The sequence below is a fragment of the Diorhabda sublineata genome, chromosome 3 (genome assembly GCF_026230105.1).
Source record: "Diorhabda sublineata isolate icDioSubl1.1 chromosome 3, icDioSubl1.1, whole genome shotgun sequence".
NCBI lineage: Eukaryota > Metazoa > Arthropoda > Insecta > Coleoptera > Chrysomelidae > Diorhabda > Diorhabda sublineata.
In genome coordinates this window covers 14,210,763-14,237,835 of record NC_079476.1, presented here as the reverse complement: position 1 = coordinate 14,237,835, position 27,073 = coordinate 14,210,763, and the positions used below count along the sequence as shown (strand labels likewise).

General features: G+C 31.0%; 1 protein-coding gene across 2 annotated transcripts in view; it reads left to right on the top strand.

Annotated features, from left to right (window-relative positions):
- The window catches only part of LOC130441839 (uncharacterized), a 677,503-nt gene that overhangs the window by 134,219 nt on the left and 516,211 nt on the right, over window positions 1-27,073 (top strand). The window contains exon 1 of one of the 2 annotated variants that reach the window (XM_056775649.1): window positions 10,679-11,257. The exons of the other annotated variant lie outside the window; for it this stretch is intronic. Coding sequence (XP_056631627.1) covers window positions 11,140-11,257 — 118 coding nt within the window. The 5' untranslated portion in view covers window positions 10,679-11,139. Of the gene's footprint in view, window positions 1-10,678; window positions 11,258-27,073 lie in introns of those variants that run through there. 2 annotated transcript variants of the gene reach the window in all.

Genomic DNA, 27,073 nt, shown 5'->3' with positions numbered 1-27,073 from the left:
ATTTGAGAACGTATACATTTAACTTTTTTAAAAATAACAAGCACTTGATCTTTATTTTTAGTACTATTAATAAAATTAAGCCGTGACGATATTTTATGTATTATTTTGCAATAAAACAATAAATAATCATGAAACGTAACATATTTCAATTGATTTTTGATTGATTGATTTTTCAAAATTGAGCTACTATGTAGCTGAAAGTGATGTGGTGGTCCCTTCTGTTTGAAAGTAATAACTTATAGTAGTTCCACACTATTCTTACTGGAAGAAGCAAAAACACAATCAACCAACAGCGATGTCCAATTTTTTAAATAACCGAACAATAATGTTATAATTTTTATACTGAATTTCTATGTACGGAGGCTGCTACATAATAGATAGATAGACAAATAAAAACAAATACTTATTTATAATTGGATACGGCTTCAGTTCATTCCAAAATATTCTCCATTAAGATCAATACACTTAGCCTGCGTTTGAACCAATTATCAAAGTATTTTCCCATAGCGATTGAGGTACCTCAAAAACATGAACGCAACAATCGCTTCTTCAAATGTAGAAAAACGTTAACTCCGCAGTTAATTTTTTATCTGTGGAAATAAGAAGGAATCATTGGGTGACAAACAATTACTGTACGTCGAATGTAACAAAGTGGGACACGATTGAATTCGAAAAACCAGAAATCCATGTAGAAAGTCATCGCACGAAAATGTTCGATGATTTAACTCTATTTTATGATTCTAATATCATTAATTTCAGGAATATTGACTATTTTGGAGTAAATAATTAATATTATTGGTAGTAGGTAAAATCATGTACTATATTCATATCGTAAATTCATATTACGATATCCAATGGGTTATCAAACTCGGCTTAACGGCCTTGTTTGACAAATTTCCCATCTCATTTCGTAATATGAATCTTTTCGACACTTATACCGTAAATATCCATTTCCATTAAGAAGAGTCAAGTATCTATGAACAACTCAAATATCACTCGTACGACAACACCCTACGTTCACAATAAGAAATGTCAATGTCAAACTTTATAATGGCAGTGTCAGATCTGACATGTTCACATTAGTGTTGTAATATCTCAAAAGTTGAGAAGCAACCCTAGTAGATTATTAGGGTATGTCACCTTTTGTGTATCAAAACAGGTTTCGTCCAAATACACATTTTATATTTGAGTCTGGGTGTGTCTTAATACTTCGTAAATATTTTTGTCGAAGTTCGACCATACATGATTCCATAATTTTACTGTCAAGTTTTTTATGTTTCATACCACACTTTCTAAAAATACATCGTGTCTTTAAACATTTTTAGTCGTAAAGTACATACGTAGTTTGTTCTGAATCCTGTCTAATGTTGGCATCAAATTGGCTCTATAAAAGTTATATACTTTTCGTCGAATAAAATCTTTGGTTACATCGTTTACGTTTATCAGCTTTTGATGAACATTCTTTCATTTTGGTGTACTATCTACAATATACCTTATGTTGTAGAATATGTAGTTTATGGAAGAATGTAGAATATGGGAGTAGTGTTGATTATCGAATACGTTTAATAATAGCATTACCTGCTTGTCCATATTCTCGTCCTAGGCACTCATATTTAAAATAACCTTTTGACATTAGACGTGTAAATCATTATGCTCAAAATCTACACGAATCTCCTTACTAACATTTCTTAAAATTTTCGACTCAGTATCGTCTATGTTGTAAGGTCCTCAACAAGCCCTCACTCTTAATAAATTCTTCTTCTTCTTCTCTAAAACTCGTTATGACCTTTTGAGCGTCAGAGTACTGGGATTTTGATTTCCATTCTCTTTTTATTATTTTCCCCTTCTTTCTGACCCCTTGTTACTTCATTTATCAGCTGTATTGTTTTACCTTGTCTTCCCCCTTTCTATGCTACTTGTAGCCAAATTTTCCTGGGTCTTTCTTTCCTTCTTTTCTTATATCTCTTTTTCTCTGTTACTTTTCTTATTAGGCTTTGTGGCGTTCTTCTCTTTATATGTCCGTACCACTATAACCATCTTTTAACTATTTCCTACTGGTTCATGTTTGAGCTTTTCTACAAATTACCTCATTTCTTATCGTATCCATCCTCGTTATAGCTGTTATTTCTCTCGCTAAGCTGCTTCACCTTTACTTCTACTAGTCTACTCTCTATCTGTTTGTTCATTACCCAAGTTTTACGTGGGTATGGTTATAAAGTTGTATATTTTTGTTTAATGTATTATCTTATTTCCTTTTTTTTTCTCTTATTTAGAGTTTAGTATCTTTGATTTACTTTATTACTCTGTTCGTTATCTCTACATCTGTTTTTCAGGCTACTATGAAAATGATTACCAGACATGCAAAAGTGGTCACTATATCTATTTCAAATATTCTCTTTTCCATCCTTTTGAATTTCTTGATATTTACTTACAATGCCAGATCTTCTATTGTCTCTACCTATATATCTACTTTATCTTCCATTTTCTTAATTTTATGCTTCGGTTACTATATCGTCTGCATATACTAATCCGTTTACTTTTATCGGTTATAGATTGTCTCTAGTTCATAGTTGTTCTCTTTTATTATTGCTCTCATTCTATATATATACAATGCTATACATTCTATTGAGAATTGTAGCCACTCAATTGAGCTCTTTTGACACTTTATTTTTTGTGTGTGGTGGGCTTTATTTTACCCTATTTAATTACAGCTTATAACTGTATATAACTATAACATTTTTCTCTGTCCTGAATTTATTTATTCCGATTACGTTCTCCCAGATTTTCCATATTTTGCACAATCTGATCTTCTCATCTATTTTTTGTCTACCAGGCAATATTTTCTCGCTCCTTCTCCATTCTGTGATTTTCCTTGTGCTCTGTCGTTTTCACATTCTTTTAATGTGTTCATATCATTGTATTATTTTTGCTGTAATTGTATTTACTATATCCTCATTTCCTAATATATTCTCAATTTCATAGTTCATAAGTCTTCTATAGTCATTATTTGCAAAATTTACTGGTTCATGAATTTTCCTAATTATTCTCCTCTCATATATCCTTAGTGGTTTTTGTCTATATTTGTTAGTCTCATTGTTTTGGCGGCGTATGTAACTACTGGTTTTATCGTAGTCTGGTAGACTAATAATTTGGTTGCTCTGCTAATTCTTTTGCATAAATTTTGTACTTATTAAATGCCCTATATCCTGCAAGAATTCTTCATCCGTCCATCTATGACGAATATAAATAGAAGAGGACTAAGACTACCTCCTTGTTTTATTTCCATCTCCATCCTAAACTCTTTTTCAGTCTATTTGAACTCTCCCTCTTACGTATTCATATATTTCTTTTGTTCACGCCTTAAATTTTATGTTTGCTAATGTTTCTGATTCGTTGTAGTGCCACAAAAGAGAGTTGCCATAGAAGTCAAGAAAAAATAACTTACTTATGTCAAGTCTTAAGTGGGTGTATTTTACATAAAATCACTAATGTAATCACATATGTATGGTCACTGCTATTAAAATAAACAGTTACGTTTATTAAACAATTTTTGATAATGGGTAACCGAATACTCTCTGTTATTTTTCTATAGATTCCTATTTTACTATCCCATACTACTTTTGTATCTATAGAGTCGAATGCAGCTTTTATATCGATAAATTTTATATGTTATTGTTCTCCCTTAAAATGTATATGTTATCTATCCTTCATTTCCTTATCAGTGTTTTTCCTTATCTTTGTCTTGATGATTCTCATATATATTTTCAAGCCAACTGACGATAAGCATATTGCTCTGTAGTCTTATTTTATATGTAGAGGTATCAATTGATTTTTCTTGTGTTTCATGTTAAATTGAATGTTGTTTATATTCATCCAAAATTTGAATTGAATATGAATGGCAAACTAAACTAAACTAAAATCCGAAAATCAAAATAAAATGAATACAATACTGCGTATATCAGTTTTGAGGTCGGAGCTTTTTGATACTACTTATATTATATAATTTAGAATATATACACTTTACAATTCGATTTGGCAAAATTGTTGTCATTTATCCCCTTAGATTCTCTTTGATATATTTAAATTCCATAACACTATTTCCAAGAATACAAGCCCAAACGTTTCATGTAACGTAAACTGTTGGAGTAAATCTTTTTTTCTTCCAGCTTATAATAATATCTATATTATTTTCGGCAACACGTATCGTAGAAATAACCTATTCTTTTACCAGTAAAATAATGAACGCTCATTATTGTACTACTAACAAAATAATGAGAAACGATAGCAACGCCTTATTATGAGCGTTGTAACCAAGAAGAAGAATTTCAATGTATTATTTTTACGCTTGAAGAAAAAATAGTATATGTCACTCCTAGTAACATTATGTACTATTCTAAATAATGTTTTTGTTGTCCTGTGTTATTGTTCAATTTTGATAATCTTTTTTATCATACGATAGAGATACTCTATTTAACAGAACACAAACACTGAAACTTTTACAAATACTTAGTGAACCACGTTCAATTTTATTCCTATATTAAAGTTCGCTTCATTATAAGTCAAACTGATTGAACGTTTCATATATAAAAGCAGTGTTGTAGAGGATGACTACGTAGAAACAATTTCCTTGAATATTTGGAAAATTATCACTTATTTTGTTGTACCAAAGCATTCTGTTTCAGTTAATTTTAGAATGACGCTACTGCTGATTTATAATATCGGCAAACTATCTTTGTAATACTCACAAATGCATCAAATAATGCATCGGATATTTTAAAAGTATGTATCTAACCACTGCTTTCCTTAAATATATTATTAGTAATAGAAAAGTACAACGGTCAATGTCATCGTAATATTCTTCGAGAAACTAATGTACGTCATTCTATAATCGTTTTGTTGAAAATCATACAAGGAGTGCAATTAATTTTTGATAGTCGCAATTAAAATGATCTCAAAAATTGATATATTTTTGTTTATTCACACTTAAAGATAAGAAACTTCTCAGAATGCATATTATTTTCTAATGCTGATGATAAATAAAACGGGAACCAAAAAAGAAAAAAAGTAATATATGAGGTTTGGTGTCATAAAATACAAAAAAACCAAACGTTTTATTATGAAAAAATATTCTTCGAACAAAGTCAAATACAAGATTAGAAACTTTCCGGTATGAACTTGTTGAATTAATTTTTAAAGGCCATAATAAAAATATTGGAAAAATTAATATATTTTTATTTACAGATAATAGAATAAATAATTATTATTATAATAAATATTCATTATGGAATGAACAAGTCAGTATGCATATTAGCTCCTAATGCGGCAAGAATAAAAAATAATAATAATATATGAGGTTTTGTGTCATAATTGTGAAGTTTCTCACATAGGACAAATATCTCTATATCTAAAAAGTAGATTAAGGAGTAATCAGACAATAAATGGAAAACTGCATCAAAAAACATGAAATATAAAAAAAACATTAGATTATTAAAAAATTCGTGCAACAAAGTCAAATACAAAAGTAGAAATTTTTCACTCTGATCTCCTACTGTCATAATTCAGATAGTTGGAAAATTTGTTTTAAAAGACACTATTTTGTCGCACGCGTTTTTAAAACACAACGAGCGCAGCAACAAGTGCCACAAAAGTGTCTTATAAAACAAGTGTAATATATATTTTTTTTACATTCTTTCCCTACCTTCTATTTTGAATTGAAAAGTTGTTTGAACATTATACGAGGAAAATTGTGCTAACTATAATTTGTTAAAGAATTGCATACCTCCAGAATTACGCAAAGTGGCAGTAGAGACTATAAATAGTTTGTTTCCAAAAACGTCATGCGATGTTTACAAAAATTACCATTAGAAATTTTTCATTATAACGCGACATTAATAATTTGCACAAAATAACCGAAAATGTTTTGCTTATTTCGAAATTCTGATTTAAAGCCTGTTTGCTGCCGGTTGCCTCTACTATCTACTTGGTGATTACTCCACTTCTTTTACCACATCATCAAAAATGGCGTTTGTTTTTGTTTGACACTTCACAGTGATAGATCGTAGTTGCCATCAGAAACAAAAGAATAAAAAATAAATAATTGTGTATAATTATAGAATATTCAAGTCAGAGTATGTATATTTGTTTCTAATGCTAGTGATCAGAAAAGCTATTCGATTGTTACTTACTGTACTAAACAAATGAAAGTTTTTCATTCAGGAGGTCTTGCTAGTCCCTTGTCCTCTTATGCTTGAGACATTCCACTGAAGTATCAAACCAAATATTTTCTGGTTCTTTATTATGTGCCTCAAATTTTGATCGTTTAATGGTGTATATTTCATCTTTTGGAAAATAGATCATAAATATCGAAACGTAAAACATCTCAATTTTTTGTATTGTCTAAAGAACTAGATAATTATTTCAGCAATATGAATGAATAAAAATAGTTATTAAGAATTGTTATAATTATGATACTTTTTATATCGGATAGACATTTCAATATTTAGAAAGTAGATTAAGAAGTCATCAGTACGATAAACAAAATTAAAATTGTATTAAAAACTATGATACACTGAAGAAACATACATTTAATTATAATATTCTTGAAACATTGTAACAAAGTATAAAAATGGTTCGTTCATATTGAGAATAAAAATTAGAAATTCATTAATAATAAAGAGACCCAAACAATTTGAGCAAAATTTATAGTTCTTTATTATAAATTTAAATATCAATATGAATAATCTTAACTTATTATTGATTCTCTTTCATATTATGTATATATATATGTATTATATTATAATATATATATATATATATATATGTATTATATTATAATATATATATATATATATATATATATATATATATATATATATATATATATATTAACTTACTTTTGAATATTATTCATCATTTCCTGAATATCCCATGAAACATGACAATATGAACAGAAAATCTTTATATTTTTTATGAGAAGATATTTAAATGTATTATTTCTTATTAATTAGAATATACGGGGCGTTTCTAAATTCACGCAACAAGGGCCATTGTAATAAAATGAGGATAGGTCGTTGCTATAACCAAAGTTCCTTAGCCTACTCTTTTCAGAGATATCTCTTCTACATATTGGTGAAAAAAACTGGGTTTTACTTTTTTCTTTTCAATTCAAGTGCAGATAGAAACTAGAAATTTTACAAATTCCATACAATTGCAAGTCCTAACCAATCGAATTTTATCAAGTTTTTTTATATTAAAAATATTGTTTATTTAAAACATTTCTCAATCATAACGTTTTTTCTTAAAACCAATAGGTTTGTGAAGAAAAATACCTTTCTTTCGACACGTTGGCACTATGCGATCGTACTTCGTTTAAGAAACATTTTTCTTTTTTCGATACAAAATACCTTAGCCAGTGTTATGCTCTTGATCTCTGAATTTTTTTGGTTCGTTGAATCATTACGTGGGAATCCATTGCTTTAAATGTTCTTTTATTTCTGGATTGTTGTACAGGATACAGGATATAGCTTTATTATGAGATGGACCTGATATGAAAATTGCTCTACTGCAGTGGCTTAATGAAAGAAAAGGAAACTGGCTGGCCATTTGGCAGAAAACCTGTAACACTGATATGGATTTCATATAATGGAAAAACTTTTAATTGTTGCTACACCGTTACTATTAGAGAAGTTTCCTCTTGGGTCTCGTGAAAATGATCGTCTAGTAGTCTAGAGGATGAACAGGGTGTTTTTTGCTGTAGCCTAATTCAATAGTACGAAACACGTATTAGACTCACGGGTCGTTCATATTGACTTAACTGCTCTGCTTCAAGAAACTTTTTCTGTCATTTTTTACCATAGTAGAAACGTTATAGTTCCGTTCGACATCATCTGTAAAAAGTAAGGTTAGGAAGCGACTTCATGTTGCAGGATTATCCTCTCGATCCAAAGCTACTGAATCGTCTCTTTTCAGTGAACATCGGGTTGCCAGGTTGCCATTTTTTCACGAGAACATCTTGCTTGGACAATATAGCGGATTTGAATCGCATATTGTTTTCCGATTAATCGCGATTCTGTCTTACGATCTCAGTGGGGAGATATGCTCAAGCGTGTACTGCCGAGCGACTACATTTGGTGGAGGATCAGTTATGGTTAGGGGAGGCATATTTTTGACGTTCACGCGAAGTTAGTCTTTATCGAAAATGAGACATTGACTGACAATAGGTACCTGACAGACCATGTTGTACATCCATGGCTATTCTTGGAAACGACGCAACCTTTATGCATGGTAATGCACGACCCCACACTGCTGGGATAGTTACCGAATATCTTGACGAGGTTCAAATCACGCAATTCGTTTGGTCTGCTCTCAGTCCAGATCTACATCCCACTGAACATGCTACATAGTAATGCGGGAATGGAATAGTCTTCCTCAGAATGTGATCCAAAATCTGATTCAAAGCATGCCTCGTCGTTTGCAAGCTGTTATCACTGTCAAAGGATGGAATACTCGCTAATGAAGGCATTGACATATCTTTTGTTCCAACGAAAATAATGTAAGCAAACTACACTAGTGGTCAAAAATAACTCACCACCACGATTACTGAGAATATTTTTTTGTTTAATAAATTTAAATTAATATTACTATTGTTTAACTTCTTTTCAATCATTTTGACGGAATAAGAAATGTGTACTAATTTTGAGTGATTTTTAATCAGTAAAAAAATAAACATAAAGCATTGCGATGAAACAAAATTTTCTTCAAAATAAAACTTGCATTCCAAACAATAATGTTCCTTTTTTTAAAACGCTAGTAGCTTGTATTTCGGCCTCTGGATGTAATTGTTGCTAACATTCTCCTGGGCATGCTTTCAATTAGGTGATTTTTCACTTCTTGAGGTATGTTCTCCCATTCCTCTAATGCAGCTTGCTCAAGCTCATTTAAATTTTGAGGAGATGGATTTCGACGACGGATGCGGCGTTTTAAAATGTCTCAGACAATCTCGATATGATTCACATCTGGACTTCTTGGTGGCCAGTCCAGGGTATGAATTCCTACCTCGTTAAAGTAATTCAGAACATCTGCCGCAACGTGTGGTCTGGCATTATCGTACATTAAACGAAAATCATCACCAATAAATGGCCCAAACGGAACAACGTGATTTTCAAGAATGTCAGTTATGTATCTTGCTGCGTTGAGGGCTGTTCTAGGAAGAGACACTAATTCTGTGCGGACATCAAAACAAACTCCTCCTTAAAGCATGATAGACTCTCCTTGGAATGGCTCTCTAGGAATGATACAAGACTGCGCAAATCTTTCTCCTCGCCATCTTTGATTACAATTCCAATTCCAATCTAAATGTCGTCTTGCAAATCTTATTCTAGCAACACGATGCTGCCTGGTTAGCAAAGGTGTCTAGAGAGCTCTTCTGCTGTGTACACCAGCATTCTGTGAAGGTGTCGTCTTATTGATCTATCAGAGATATTTACATTTCGGACTTCTCGTAAAAGGCTGTTGAGCTCGACACTTGTCATTGACCTATTTCTTAATGAATTTAATTTCAAAAAATGGTCATCTCGAGGAGTTAAAACTGAAGGACGTCCTTATCCAGGCCTCCTAGAATGTGAACCGGTCTCTCGAAATATTTCCATCCAATGGTTGTGTGGTGTACTCTTAAACAGATTTGCCACTTCACGATAACTTTGTCCCTGTCCAACTAACTCGGCTATTGTTTCAGCTTCGCGTTCACTTAACTGCCTAGCTCTATTCATTTTTTGTTTAGCTAGTCTCGACTTTAACACACCTTGATTGGCTTAAATTATTGCTGTCCACAAGTTGGTACAAAAATAGAATGAAAGAAACATGAAAATATCCATAAAATTAAAATTTTATGAAACCACAAAAACAGCTATTTGCTGATAAGAAATTTTGCTACATTTTATTGCTAACATTTAAGATACCCTAACTTTTTGTGATAGAAAAAAAATAAGAAACCCAAAAGATTAACATTTTAGGTTTTGGTATTGAAATAAAGGGTGGCGCGTTATTTATGGCTACGAGTTTATGTTACAACTAAAGAAAATCCGAAAAACATAAAAATATCCCAAACAACATCACCTGTATCTCGGTGACGAGGCGATGGATTCAAACTAGTATTAGCAATAATTGAATCGAGGGAGCAGCAACTGTAACCAAGCAATTTCTTAGAAGAAACATAAATCAGAAAAAAATTGTATCAGTGTGAATAAAACCAATGTGATGTATTTCGATGTAACTCGTATTGCTTGCAAAACCTCTGAAATATTGACATGAACTGAATTTGTTGTCACTTATCACAAAGGACACGTATTGTTGCGGGGAATCGTCTGCGCTTATAAGAAAATTTATTACAATAATGGGACAGTATATTAATATGTATTCGTTTTAAATTAACGTATCAATTATCAGAATAATTTGTGCACATCGCTTGTATAATTTTTCACGGAACCTTGTTTTTATCTCAATCATTTGCAATGCAAAATATATGATTATCCGTGCATTTTATTTGGAGTCGTCATGAATGATACAAACAATTACAAAGATGAATAATAGATATTTTGAGTACCATCCCATGTAAGTATTGACCGTGACCATCAAATAAAATCAAACTTGACCGCTATAAACCGATAGTCTTTCTCAATTCATAATCGTCTATGTCAAAGTCTAATAAGTAAACAATGACCTCGCGACTCCATGACATATGAAGAATACACAACAACACAGGTATAACCCAGCGACTGCGCTCACGTTTTGTTTTTCACCTGTTCGCGAGTCACAGCATTCGTTGATCCGTATACCGCGGAGGTGGTCACCTAATTCTCGCGCCTACTATCTGGATCTATCTGCTTCTGCCTCTTTTTTATTCAACTGATAATCATCTTTATCAATACCGACGTAGTGAAGTTAGGCGTGAGTGTTTGTATGTGCTTATGTGGTTAAACAAGCACGTGCCTTTTTACTATTTATGTTTTGCGGTTCTGTGATTTAACCCGGGAAACTTTCAATTTTGGTGAATATTATCTACTAACTTTTCACAGACAGAATTTTGATTGTGTTGTGCTGCAAGAAATAAAAAAAAAACAATTGGTGCTGTAATGATTTATTATGAATATCACTGTTGTTTGCGTTAGTTATTTCAGTTATAAATTAGGTATATTTGAATTTTGTGGAAATATGTGCTCCAATAAATGTACATCATTCTTCGCGACCAACGGCGAAAAAGGTGAGTCTTAATATTCACTCTGAAAATAAAAATTCTCCAAATTATTTGAAAATATAAGAATGGATTGAAATTTAGTAATTTACAAAACTTCAAAAAATATAATGCAGAAATAATTATTGTAGATTGGAATTTTTTCCAATAAGTACGACTACAACGTAAGTTTCTTCTTTTTTGAAAACAACTAATATCTTACTTCCTATTTCTCAATTTGCGATGATTAGTTTTTCATTCCGTGAAAAAAATATTTCGAACTAAGATTAGTTAGTTTTTCTATATGTTAAAATTGTGAGGTGTTTAGTTCCTTTATCACCATTTTAACGAAACGTATTTAATCATATTTAACTGAATCTTCTTGTTAATATTCTCACCTTTACGTAATTGCTTATGATGCTTGAAAATAAAATAAAAATCTATAATTTTCAGCCGTTAGATTATTTGAAATTTTTAAAATGAAAGATGCAAACACATTCGAATAAGTGATATTCCCATAATAACATTTTCAAGTTTATGACTATTATTGTAAGTTTTCCTAAAAATTCGTCCATTGTTGGCCATTTAGGATTGTTCCCGTTGCTTGTGGAGTATTTTTATTTTGGGCTTCATCATTTTTTGTTCGTTCCTATTGGATTTGCTTTCCGTGTTTTTTTTTCTTCTTTATTGTCGATGCCTGTTTTAGTTAATGTTTCAACTATCCTAGTGTCTTTTGTCGAAATGCCTCTCTTTGCCACTTTCACGTCTATTAAGATGCTCTATTGATATTATTAACAGTGTGAATTATGTTTGAACATTTAAGTATTATATTTTATAGGGTTAGTTTAAAGTATGGAAAAATGGAATATCTCACAAACAAAACGGGAACAAGATTATAACAGGTATGGCATAGATGATAAATATTTTTTCATCAAAGCATACTGAGTGGTGACGAAAATGTAAAGTGACTGCAATGATAGATTTTTTCAATGACATACCTTGCATCTTATATCAGTTTATGAATTTTCTAGATATAAATACAAATAATTAATTTTACACGTATTGTAGCTTCGCTATGGAAAGAAAAATATTTCAAATGATAATAAAAAATTCAGCAACAAACTGTTAATATTTTTAATCTATTATTTTAACTTGAATCCTAAAAATATTTATAATCATTTGAAGAAATTTGGTGGAATCAGTTATGAACTCATTGAATGAGGATGTTTCAAGCGCATACTATAATGTAATACAATTTTTTGAAATTGAAAATTTTTTAAATTACTACTGAACAAATACGACAGAAATATTATTTATCAAATATTAGATATCCGACAAATACATTACTTGCAGTAAACTTAAGACAAAATTTAAATAGATATACATTATAAAGTCCCCAACACATTTCTTTAAAACCAGAAATTAGCAAAAATATTATACATCCATCATGAAGAAGAACATGAAATAGAGAAGTTATACTTGAGAACTAAATTATATAACACTTGCGAGATACAAAAAAACGCTCAGATGCTTTCTTATTACGAGATATAAAAGTAATGAACTGAAACATATATTGTGATACCATATTTATGCAATTATGTTTTTTTATTGTATTGAATATTTTTTTCTATTTTTTATGACTGGGTGGGAATTTCTGGAACTATATTCATATATAAATATATGAATTTCTTTATTTTCTTATTCCTTAAACCTTTTGAAATGTTTATCGTTTCAATTTTAGGTCACTTCTGATTTAAAGTAGTTGTTTAGTATATTGATCAATAGATCACCTACATCATGAATAGCAAAAAAATTATTTTTCCTTAGTTTTTACATCTCAAAAATATGTAGCAGCCAGCAATAAAATTATTTGTAGTTGTATTAGAATTAACAAAATAGAGCTATGGATTTTACTTTAATTATTTAGGTCTTTCTTATCATATATAGCTGTCTCATTCTTATGAATATGAATTATTTCTAAATAATCTCTTTTTCGTGTATTAGATTCCGTTTCAAGAATTTTTGAATCTTTATAATTGAACTTATATTTTTCGTATTTTTCTTGGTTCGTTAATGCAGCTTTATTTTTTTATCGTTTTGATCACTTTTTAGTCTCTTTTCTAAATACTGTGATGTCTGTCCTATGTAGACAGCGTCAAAATCAGTTCAAGGTACTTTATATATAATTTATCTTTTTTTTGGATGTTTTAGATTTTAGTTTATTGAAATATTTGGATAATTCTTTATGACATACTAATATCATAATTATAGAAATAGTTCGATAGTTGTTGGGATAGTCTTTGTACATATGGTAAGGAGAAATGTTTTATTGATTGATTATAGTAATATGTTTATCCTTTTCTTGAATATGTTGTTCATCTTTTTTTCCGGATAATAATTTTCTTTTAATGTAGTTTTCGCTTTTTGAATAACTAAGCATTTAATATCAAGATCTGATAGTTGGATAGATCTATCAGCCAAACTTATTCTTACTCCTTTTATTTTTCTCAAATATTTTATCTCTGTAGCTTGTATTTTACTTTTTTGTTGCTGCTTTAGCACCCATGATTCGCAGCCATATTTTAGTATGGGCCTAAACATAGTTCGAAATACTTCTATTTTGGTTTTTCTTAACACTTTTCTCTTATTTATGAATCCATTGGCAAGAACATAATATACTTTGTTGGTACTTTTAATTTTCCTATTTATTTCCGTCTTCTTCTATATCAACTTCATATTGCACAACGTATATATACTAATATTCATTTTGATTATATTATTTACACTACACTACAGAGACTGAAGTCGAACTAAACTACATTTAACAATCTCAATATTTTCAGAACAATTTATTGTTGGATACATTTATCAATAATTCCACATTTATATTTATTTCGTGTTACTCTGTCCATACATATTTTAAATAAACTAAATTTTAACTAAACTAAATAAACTTAAACGACATTAATAGACTTCTTAGTTTGTCCAACATACTTCTTGTCACAATGATGGGATTCCCTTTGGGATTCCCCAACAATTGTTTCAATGTATTGTTGGATTTATAGATCATTATCAAGTCTACTCTGTGAAAGATGTTTTCTTATCTTTTTGTATAAATCGGATTGAAATGTATCACAGCAATTATTTTCCTGTTTTTCGTTTTTTTTTTGAAAAAAGGTGACTTTGCAAAGAGATTTCTTCAACTTCAATTTACAATTTTTATTTCATAACCATTAAGTACAGCCACATCCTCAATAAAGGTCTTTTGGCTTATTGTATATTCAATGTTAAGCGGAAAATGTATCAAAAGATGTAACAGAAAATGGTCTGGTCTGGACTACAACCACTTTAGTTTGAATACAATGGACAAAGTCAATCAGGATGTATCTGCATGTAGCGGTTTCTAAGCGATGAGTTGCTTAAAGATGGAGATAATGTTCTTATAGTCCGGCAATTATCTGCACAATATCTCTCAGATAAGTTTAATTAATTTGGTTTAAAGGCTTCTTTCTATCTATGCTTATAATATCGTATCTAAGTCTGGAAAATCATACGTCTCTCTTTGCCTTTGTATTAATAGCTTCATCTTATAGATTGAAGATAGAAACTTTCATCAGACCTTTTGATATTTTTATATTACTAAATGTTTTTGATTTTAGGTCTCTTCTGTTTTAAAATTAGTTTTTTCTTTTATAATTTTCATGTATCTGTAAAAAATTATAAAGAAAACTAATTTTAAAACAGAAGAGACCTAAAATCAAGAACATTTAGAAGTTTTATCCAATTCACGTCAATAACTGTTATTGAAATAATTTGGTTGAGGAACAAATCTCCACTGCTACTGACGCCATTACATATTATATATATATATCTTTTTCAATTAATATCTCGGTTTCTGTAAACCGTTCTTCTATTTGCACATTTTGAGCTAATACCATAATTAACTTTACCCTTTTTGACATATTTTTCATAAACAAACACCTACCACTACGAACATGAATCTGTCGTTCATCATTTTGATCAACATAAGAAGTGATGCTTACTTAGTAGAAACGCCGTAGGTTCGTTATGCTTAGAGCAAACGCGGCAACTGCGTTTCAGTGCTAAACACTTCGAGAATTTGCATTTTTACCAGAGAAACATTTGTCTTTTTGTTAAATATGGTAAAATATAACTCGTTTCATTTTATTTTGGTTGTATATGTCATTTTCAATGAGTTAGCTAGAGTACTGCCTTGGAAGTAGTCAAACTATCATTTCTGTAATTTTTGTAGATACCGCTAATCGCAGATATGTTATACCTACTTTGAACTAACTCTGTATACGTATTAGAAACGTGTATATGAAATGAAACAACATATTTATATTTATAAATAGTCGAGGTCATCTTCTCTTGATGATCATCATCAATTTCAAAAAGTAATTTTATAGTTTCCTCTACCATTGTCAAGTTCTAACATGTTTGTTCCTCTTTAATTACGCGTCATACGAATTATTGTCATTGTATTTTTGAATTGTATGATTGTAAAAAAGTTGTCAAACATCACTTCAAATGTTATAATGTGACAAGCGACATATTTTTAATTTGTGCTCAAATTAGCTTGATCTCATTCAATTCACAATAATATTCTTAGACGACGCCATCTGAAAGTTGTTCGTTCTGTATTCATTTACATACCGAAAGCTGCGTTTTGAGTGTTCCATGTGGTGAAAGTGACAGTTCCGTACTGCAAAACACTTTCGGAACGCTCTGGAGTAGACAACTTTAACTTCCTTAAATGTGACTCTAGCCACTTCAATGTTGACAGTTGACAGTTTCACTTCGATCATTTTGCGTAACCTTAAATTTTTAATTTTCTGAAATTATTTATTTTATCAGAAGTTTTGTCTAAATTAATGAATAACAATGAATGATGATGAAAAAGAAAACATCAGTGATGAAGAGTTACTTCTTATTGTAATTAAAAATGTTTTGATCTTATGCGTCGTCTAAAAAATGTTGTGTACGCCGTGGCTGAAATACTACTTTGTTGGACTCATCTTTTGCTGTTTAGATGTTTCCAGGCTCGTCCAACAAAGTAGCACTTTCAGTCTCTGGCATACAAATAACTATGTAGCAATTGTAGAACGCTACCTACTTGGACACACATACCATAGTTAGTAGTAATTCCCAATTAAGCCACCTTCTATGCGTTGTTTGTTCCAGTTATCCATGGGAAAATATTCCTTAAACCTAGAGCAACGCTCTTCACTTATGATTAGATACAGAATTTTATGCAAATAGAAACCATCAATATTCATTTCGTCATGTTAATCTTTGGAAAACGTTGAGAGAAATTTGGGCACATTTTCAACCAATAGGTACAAAACCTGCGTCTTCTCCGATAGGTATTATTTTCAAACTTCAACTTTTCCCAATTATAGGTTTCAAACCAGTTAATGAATCATCGCAATAAAACTACTACATTTCAACCGATTTGTCTTGCCAGACTATTTTTTTAAAGTAATTTCGTCATGTTTCATCTAAATAGATTATTCAATTTGCACATGTTCTCTGTTTTCGTGTTTCCCTGAAATATATCTGCCATCAAAAAACTATTTTTCCTTTTTCCACCAGTGCTGATAAACAATCCCGCTTCTTCCAAAAAATTCAATTCATTTGAAATTTTCTATAGTTTCATACTTCCTATTACTGGTAAATTATCTTCATCATTTACCATTGCTAGAGCCTCGTCGATTGTCGATATACAATCATTAATTTGAAAAGAATGAACATTATTGCTAATAACATGTTCAGTTTCCTTGTTGATTTCTTTAGTTTATCTACCTCTGCTTTATTCAGAATCCACGTTTCGCCTCCGTAACTCACTGTTATTATTGTTTTGTACAGATGTAGCTTCGCCTTTCCTAGTTTTTTTTGCAGCTTATTATTGCATTCAGTGCTTCTAATTATTTACTTTACCCTTGAAAAAATTTTGATCAGTCTAATAAATAATTTTCTCAATATTATCCAGAACGTAACATTTGCCTACATCATTTTTGTTTTGATTTTCATTAAGTCAAATAAAGATATTTTCAACTTGCATTCACTTTTTATTGAGGTTGTAAACATCGTTCTCTTCAGAATTAAATTATCTGTAAGTTTTATTTGAAAGTTTAATGCATTTATTAGGCTTTCAACGGAGTTATTTTACTCCAAACGTAAAAAAAGTGTATTTTGGAGTTGAGTTTTTTGTATTTTACGTCAGTTAACGTAAAAACTATTAAAGTTACAGATCCGAGACCTATTTTAATCAATTTTTCCGGTCAAATTACGTATAGACCAAACAAATTTGCATGACAATTTCAAACCCAATATTGGTTTTTGGAAGTTTTGTTCTACCAACTTTTTTCCTTATATTTACCTATAGAATCATTTCCCGAGAGATTGGAGTGCTATTCAGAATCACCCTGTATAGATGTTTCAACTAAAATAATAGTCGGGGAGCTGGCTACATAAAACAGCATCGATAAGGTACACGACGTTTGAGCTTGGAAACGGGGGGCCCGTAATTAGTACATCACCAAACGGCATTTCTGGTATTCTATACAGGTCGGATATGAAAATTCCATCTGGTTTTCCCGGGCGAAAAAATTACAAGCTATACAGATTGTCTTCATACGCTTTTCTACCTTATTTTTGGAATACTGGTGGAATCTTCTTGACGGACCTAAGTTTTTGGCTTTTGGCCATATCGTAAGACTGCTTTTTACGGTAGCCTTTTCACTGCCCTTTTCTATCATCTGTTTGGCTAGTGATACAAGGAATGATATGAGCTATATTCTCTTATGGTGAATTTCTCAGAGTTCTTTTCACAATATCTATTGTATTTAAATGACAGTTACACAAGGCTAGAACCTCCTTGGAATCTAGCCATATGATTACAATAATACCTTCATCACTAACCAAAAACTCTGTCTTGCCTGGAGGCAAAAGGTAGATTTACAATTAATTCAATTCACACTCGTGAAAAAGCGATAGAAGCATATACAAAAATTATATCACCTGCCAAGTTCTTCGCCTTAATGAATATGCCAATCACATACGTATTCAATCTTCGGTCTTTTCTAGATCTGCGTAATACATTTGTTATAGAATCGAAGTACATTGGCCTCTACTTAATGCCTTTTTCATAACGCGTTGGCCAGAGATTCATTACGTGACCAGTAATCATTAAATTCTGGTGATCAGTTATAACACATCACTAGGGTATACCCAAGAATCAGCTTAACTCATGTGCAGGCGTTTGTTGGTAGAATCATCAATATCAATAAGCAAGGTTCTAGAGAATATCTTCTAGGTATAATTTGTCTAATTCATTTGCAGATATGTTTAAATCAAGGAGAGAACGCTCAATCTCAATAGTAATTTGTATTCTGGGACTGAAAGTAGCTGTACATGTTTGAGCTGAGGGAGAAATATGTTCTGCTTCTCCTCCACCTTCTCTTCCTACAACCTCCTATGAATCCGATTCACTTCCTTCGACTACAATATCATCTGCATTATCTTCATGATCTGGAGAACATTAATAACTATTTTCAACAAAACAATGGAATAGATCTTCCTCCCATTCTTCTGATAAAATCTTTTTCGGGTCTTTTTATCGCAGAGTACGTTTACGTTGATTTATTCTGAAAAAATTATATTCATACGTTATGATTTTACATACGATAGGTAATATAAGTCCCAAGGGAGAAAACGGGTGGGGCAAATATTTCTATAAACATGAGGCAGTACAAAACATGAAGTTCGCTGATACAAAAAAATTGTTTTCATTTACTCACCTAATATTTTCTCAGATCCCTCGATATTTGAGCACCATTCAAGATCGTTTTATCAAATATCACTTGTCTGCGTTATAAAATAACAAAGCACTTAATGACCGGGAACACGTTGGGTAATAAGTCAGAAAACAGCTATGTGCTTGTATCTGATATTGCTATATTTCGCAAATGTTCTACAGAATATTTAAAAAACACTGAAATTGACAAAACGTATGCTCTTCGGATATATAAATTTCGATAATGGTGAAAGAGTTGAAAAAATGAATACGATAATTAGAAGCCGAGATAACATCCGCTCGTGACAGAACACTATAAGATTTTTGAGTTCGTGATTGATTCGTTTCCTTTTCCCAGCATGACGCATATAGTATTCTAGCAGTACCTAGAGGACTCTATTTTCGTTATCTCAGCTTTTAATCAATATATTAGAATTTTTTTTCAAATTGTGTGATTTTTGGAAGCCCATCTTTTTATTATTCATAACAAAATCTGAAATCACATTTTCAAAGGAAAATCCAACAAAAACTAGCTTAGTCTAAGTATTAAAAAAATATGTGCATAAAATTTGTTTCGTTTATAATTTTTATTAAACTACAATTCGTTCTCTCCAACTTCTTCTCTATGTTTCCGTATATTATTAATTTCATTTTATTATTTTAATTAAACTTGCTGCATAAATGAACAATTTTTTTTAACAATCTTAGTATATAATGTTATAGGTAACAAAATATTCTACAGTTTTGATGTCACCATTTTGTTTGCGAGCAAGGAATTATAGAGGTACAGGTAAAAGATTCGATTGTCGAGCGTATTTCCAAGTTGCGTCACATGCTCCAGCAGAGTGTATTAGATAATCTAGAAGATTCGACATTCAATTAAGAGCCTAATATTCCTTGTGAGGAATAGTTGAAGTTATGTTGATATTTTGACCTCACTTCCCCGAACTAGTTCGCAAAATTTCTGACCGATAACTACTAGAATCTACGCTCTAACTACACAATGGATCATTTATGGACAAAACAGTTACCGAAAAAATTCATGTCATCTCATCGGAAGTTTCCCTATTACAATTTAATAAAAACCAAAGCTTTGCGTGCCATATACGCTTAACGTTTTCCCAAAAGGCAAAGCGACTAAGAATCGCTCGGTAAACCTTATGTTCAATAATCGTAGTCATTTGATTCTAGCTAAAATGGTAACAGGTGATGAAACATAAATACCATGATCATCCCATCAGGAGAACCGTCTGTGGCTTCACGAAGATTCACCAACAATAGCGAAAAAGCAAAGCTTTGCCAAAAAAATTATGGAAGTAGTTTTTTTTCATAGTACAGTATTATTAGAAGCAATTGAGCTTGAAGATGAACGTACAATTACAGCAAATTGTTTACTTGAAGTTCATTTGACTCAATAAATGTAAATCATTGTATCCACCTTATTCGCCTGAGATGACCATGTGTGATTTCTAGTTATTCATCAACCTAAAGCTGACGTTTTCAACGTTTCACGACAGATGATGAGATAGATGCAGCAATTCATCAATTTTTTAAGAGTATTCCAAAAGTTGACTAACCAAAAGTTTTGAAGATGTAGAAGCTTCGATTACAAAAGTGCATTAATGTAGTTGGTAATTACTTGAACATTAATAAAATGATTTTCATTGTTTACATCACTACTACACCAACACTCACAATTGCACTGTCTGACACGCGTTTCGAAAAATTTGATCTGATACCTTACAATCCTGATTATATTGGATTGTAAGGAATATTTAACAGAGTGGGTTTTAAATTGGTTTATAAATCAAACTTAAGGATAAAATACCAAATTTGGAAAAGAGTGGTATATATCAAATTAGCTGTGGCGATTGTGACGGGAAGTATATAGGGCAGACTAAGAGATCCGTTATTGTCCGGTTCAAAGAGCATATAGCTCAATTAAAATATGGACAGACCGGAAAATCGAATATTGTCGATCACGCTGCCAGTCATAATCATGAAACAAATATAATTAATGTAAAATTGCTAAAAAATATATCCAATAATAAATTGGTGAATGCATTTGAAAGCATTGAAATTGTTAAATGTAAGAGTAGCTTAAATAGGGATAAATGTCCAATTCCTTACAGCCGATGGTTTTTACTATTTAAGGAATAAATGTGAAGATTCTTGCCAAAAAGGTACCCCCTTTGGAATGAATTTTCGCGTGAGAAGGTTTAATGGTGGGAAAATTTAGTATAAAGCAGGTAAGTGAAGTTATTAGGTTTTAGTTTACCTTCAGTCTCTGAAGACGTTAACTTGTTTATCGAAACGCGCGTCAAACAGTGTAATTGTAACTGTGATGTAGTGGTGGTGTAAACAGTGTGTTCAGTATGAATATCATCAAGGGTTCCAGAAATTTTTACTCAGTTAACATTATATTTGTTCATTAATTTTTTTTAAGTCTATATTCCTCATCTTATAAATATATGATAAAGGAATGATTAACCAAATGAAAAATATTAAAATAAATAAAATATATGACTAGTATCAAAAATATCTCAAAAAAATCTGGAATTGTTTACATATTAGTAATAATAACACTCATTATGATTAATTGGCATGTTATAAATAGCTAGGAGCAGTACTTATGAGGCCAGAACCAACGTTGTCTCGAAATTGCTAGGTTGATATTTTACGAAATTATGAAAATTATCTGTTAATATTTGTTGAAGTATATAAATAAGCCAACAATTCGCTTCTAGATATTCGGATTAGACCAGTATCTTTGGTTAGTTTATTGAAAACATTTTTGACGCTTGAGTTTAATGTGGAGGGGGCTATTATAAAAAACACAGTTAAGAGATCACTGAAATGACTGCATACATTACTGGTGTAAATTATGCTGGCTTTTTGATATTAATGATCAGAATCGTTCAATGTTTCAATTTTTGGTCGATATTCGCTGATTCTGAATTAACTTCAATTCTTAACAAATTTCAGCATTTTCGTTTGTAAGCTTATATCTTAGATTGTTTCTTAAATACTTGAATTTGCCGAAAGTTGATTCACAAACTTACGTAGATGTATGAAGTCTTATAAGCAAATTCAAACAAATTTTAAAATTTTTGTGCTCAACATTTTGTTTTCCAAAGGAAATAGTGAACTTTCTCTTTTCATTTTTCTTCAAAAATAGCTTTTACGTCTATATTTTCCTGTATTGTTAAAATTCGGGTTTCATGTGTAAAAAATGATAACTCAGTTACGTTGTTAGTTAATATGATTCACTGGTTGTCAACTGAGCGAATTGGTATTTTTTTTAAAATCATTAAACCTCGTTAAGATGTTCTGATCTTATGAATATATGATAAAAGAATGATTAACAATAACAAAAATGTTAAAAAAACGAAATATATGACTAGTCATAAAAATATCTCAAAACAATATGGAATTGTTCACACATTAGTAACAATAACACTCATAATGATAAATTGGCATGATATAAATAGCTAAAAGCAGTACTTATGAGACCGGTTTGATCGTTATCTCGAAATTGCTAGGTTTATGTTTCAAAAAATCATGAAAATTATCTGTTAATTTTTGTTGAATTTTTTCAAAAGTCTATAAATTAGTCAATAATTCGCTTGCAGATATACCGATTAGTCCAATCTCTTCAGTCAGAAAATATTATTAACGTTTCGATCTAATTTCTCTATCTTAATATGGAATACACTAACATGTTCAGAGGACTGGAATGTAGCAATAGTAGCAGTTCTAGCGATTGCAAAAACTATAGAGGGATATCGCTACTCTGTCCTTTATACCAGCTCTTTGAATGTGTAATTTAGATAAAGATTTGGTGATCAATTTGAGGCATATATCAGAAAAAATAACAGATACAGACAATGAGATTTATGTTGCAGAAGTTGATTTAGAGAAGGATTTAGGAAATAATGATTAATAGAAAAGTATCGATATAAGAAAACAGAGAATGTGGTACTAGTTAGCAGCAAAACGACAAGTAGTTTTGTAACTCACAAGGAGTCGTTTTGAACCTGATATTGTTTCTTTTAGTGATAATAAAATATAGGTAAAGAAGTGAACAAAGAATGGAAGAAAACACACATAGAATACAACAGACTGAGAGCAATCTACATAAACGAACTAATGTATGCGGTCGACACAAAAGAAGAGCTGCAAAACATGATACAGTGGAGTGGAGTAATGAAAAAAACTAATATGGAATGCAGATAAATATACAAAAGACAGAAATAATGAAAATATCGAACAAACCAGAAGAAATAACTGTGCAAATATAAGAAGTAGAATGTTAACAGGCTTTTTATCTAGAATAATCGTAAGACCAGATGGAAGAATTGACGGAAAAGTAGCCAATAGGATAAATAAGAGAATATGTACATATGTAGCCCTTTGCAGAGTATTCTTCAATAAAAAAGAGATAACAGAATATACAAATCGAGAATCTACGAATCAGTACTTGAACGCGAACTTGGAGAGTGCAGTGTAAAAATCCAAAAATTGTTGAGATGGTTTGGACACAACAGACGTGAAAATGAAGGAGGATAGAGCAGTTAAGGTGAGCCGAAACAAACAAAAACAAGGGTAGAGGCAAATAGTAAAAAATCGGAAAAAAAACTGTACTAGAGGCGGGCTAAATAGGAAGCAAAAGATAGAATTAAATGGAGAAGAAATATCACCTTTACACCTATAGTGGAGACTCTTCCTCAGGAAGTGGTATTAGGTCTAAGTTACAGTATATACATTGCTGGTACTTAGATGGGGTGAACAATCAATATTAAATTGGACGTCACCAGCTTTTCAACGAACGAACTTAAAAGTGAATAAAAAAGGTGGAAAAGCTGGGAACACTTTGTGAAGTAAATTGTTAAAAAATAATCAAATTAATTTTTTTTTGGGATTTCACTCCACAATGATATGTATTTTTTGAAAAAAAACCTGTTGTTTCCTATATCATCAATACAAATTTTGTTTTCAATATTAGTCTACGTCCCCAGATGTGTGTGAATGAAAATGAATAAGTAACGAATGTATGCGGACTTATTAGTTAATTTAAAAAAATCATGGAGGCATTTTGAAGTATGTAAAATTAGATAATGTAGTAACGTAAGTATTTTATTTTAGCTTTCGAACTGTTTTTTGGATTTCCTGCACATCTCATGGGTCTCTTGGCAATCTCTCCTGAGATTCGAGCAGTAGTCAGCCATCATATTTTTATTCTACCTACCTTGGTACCACTTTTACATTTCTTTTATGTTTTGGTGGAACCGTTCACCTTTTCTTTTACTGTAATCCCTTAGATTCTTTGGGAAATAGTCAAGGGGGGAATGTTGCATCCACAATAGCGTAACATTGTTCCTACTAGATTTTTATACTTAGGATCTTTATTGTTGCCCAACGCGCACAACGCTTTTAAAGCTTAACCAAGCTAGTTTTTTTCTCATTCATACTTTTTTCAATATTTGCGTTTTTCATCAAAATTCGGATTTGTGGATCAACGAATATTCCTGCTTTGATTTTTTCTGAGATAGTGCGGGGAAATTTTGCTGAAAAATACTAGCTAGTAGCAGGCGTCTTCTTTTGATGAAGTGGTCACAAATTGCTTCATCAATCCGAGTCTATGTGCAGCGGTGGTAGCAAAATCTTCAAATCAAAGGTTGATGCAGGATGTTTTTCATACCAGTTTCAGAATTTTGTCATTTAGGTGACAATTTTTGTTTCCCTATTCGTCACCAGCTCTAGTGTCCCATTCACATAAGAAGCACGACATTTTCGTATAACCCTGCTGTTGACGTAGCAGAAGGCATATAATTTTGAAATCATCACACATAAGCCATTGGTGCTCCGCATATTCGATGCTGCCCAATAGGTTTCCTACATTTTCATATATTTCCTTTAAGTGAGTGAAATAGGCAACTGAAATGAGGACTTATTTACTGCCATTATGCAGAAGAACCCCTTTTAAACTTCTTTGAGAGAAATCAATAATAAGTCTGCACTCAGACGTTTTGTAAGTGATTTCAAAATATTTCATTAGATCAGAAATATTATAACAGAACACTATAGAATTTTTTCCCTGAAATAATGGTAGTGAATCTCATTTCCTATAGCAATACAATGAAAAGGAAGTACCTGGGACTAAAAAATTCCTTAATTTCAGTTTTGGGCTTAGAACTTCAAATTCCTCTTTCGATAGGTTTAAATCTCAAATCGAATCATTTAATTCTTCTAGGCTAAACAGCTGTGGCTTCCTAGAGTAAATTTATTCTCTGATGATTGGGCCTCATTCTCAGATTTACCTCGAACATCAATCAAAATAACAGGTGGAGATGGAATCTGTAGATGTGGCCCATGTGGCACAGGTCGAATTTTAACAACATTTGTTGTTTCATATATTTCTGCAGAAAGATACTATGGTATATATGATTATCTGAACTCTGTTTCATTTTATTTTATCTACATCTTTGATATATAATATTCATCCTAAACACACTGTCTACACAGACAGTGTAATTGTGAGTATTGGTGTAATGGTAGTGTAAACTGTATATTATTATAGACTAGGCCAAACCATCGATTCATATTACGCTTCTAGTTTCTTCTATTGCCCACAGGATAGACTAGTTTAGCCAATTCTGTAGCGTTTTTTCCTACCGCGTAAAAATGAAATGATTTGTGCGAGGAAAAACTAGATCATCTTAGAATCGAATAACATATCTAATGTAATAAACAATAGCATTGGTACACCACTTTAAAATAAAAATTAAGATAGTGAAAATACTCGTTGAATAATATTTGCTTCATATTAATTTAGAACATTATTTTTTTCACTTGCCGTCGCTGATGGTTTGTTTTAGAGTGATTCCGCAAACTCGTGCCATAATTTTAATTTGAATTTTGGTACTCAAACCACTCAAATCTCTTTCAAACTTAGAAACTCACTTGAAATGGATGCTTTTTTGTTGCTAATATTCTGTTCAATAACAAAAGGTTACTTTAGCTATAATAATTAATTGGAATAAACACTTTATTTTTCTTTAAAATGGATATTTTTTCCACAAATACTTTTGATGCTTGATGTTAAGCAGTTCACATTTGACACTCAAGTTATGTCATATATTTAGGAATAATTTTACTTTATGTTTATTAATTAATTTGTACATGGTGTTATTTCTATTAGAATTGTTATCATATCAATATTATACTACTATAAATGCAATTCCCCATTGCCTTTATTTAGATTATAAAGTGAGTATTCGACAGAATATTTATTGTTTGTGTAGATATATTAAGCTATAATCACATGTTCAATCAGTGAATTATTTATATAATCCTACTCAATCAGATAAAGTAATTTGATTTGAGATATATTTTATATAACGTGACGTCTCTTAAAATATTTATATTATACCATAAATATAACGTCCATATATAGAACGAAATTTTTTCATCAATCAGTGTTGAAACGTTAACATCTCATGTTTCGACTTTTAGGTATCATACCTAAAAATGTGGGACTAATATGAAGGTATGCGAAACTTATTTATTCAAATTAATTATTTTTCGAAATGTAGTTTAACAAAATCAAAATATAGTTCAAAGTATCTGTATATTTAAAAGCCTTTTTTAATGACAAAAAAGTTTTCCTAGAATTAATAGATTCGAAACAAAATCCTTTTTTACTGTTTTGTACTCTCATAATGTAGTTTATTATTCAATGAAAAATTAAAATTATGCAGGTTTTTTTTATTATCAATCTGTCGATTCTATAGAAATCTTCGAGATTAATTGATGTGTTTTTAGTTAAACAGGAATTTTAAGTAATATTTTCATTATATGAAACTAAATTTTTAGAATATATTTAAATCGTAATACATAAAGTTAGAATTAATAATCTCACCCATTATAACGTATCCCGAATATTGAGAGAATGTCTATTTTGCAATTAGAAGAAATTTCCAAAATTTTAATATTATATCGTCAGTCAAGGCTGAGAAAAAAAATGT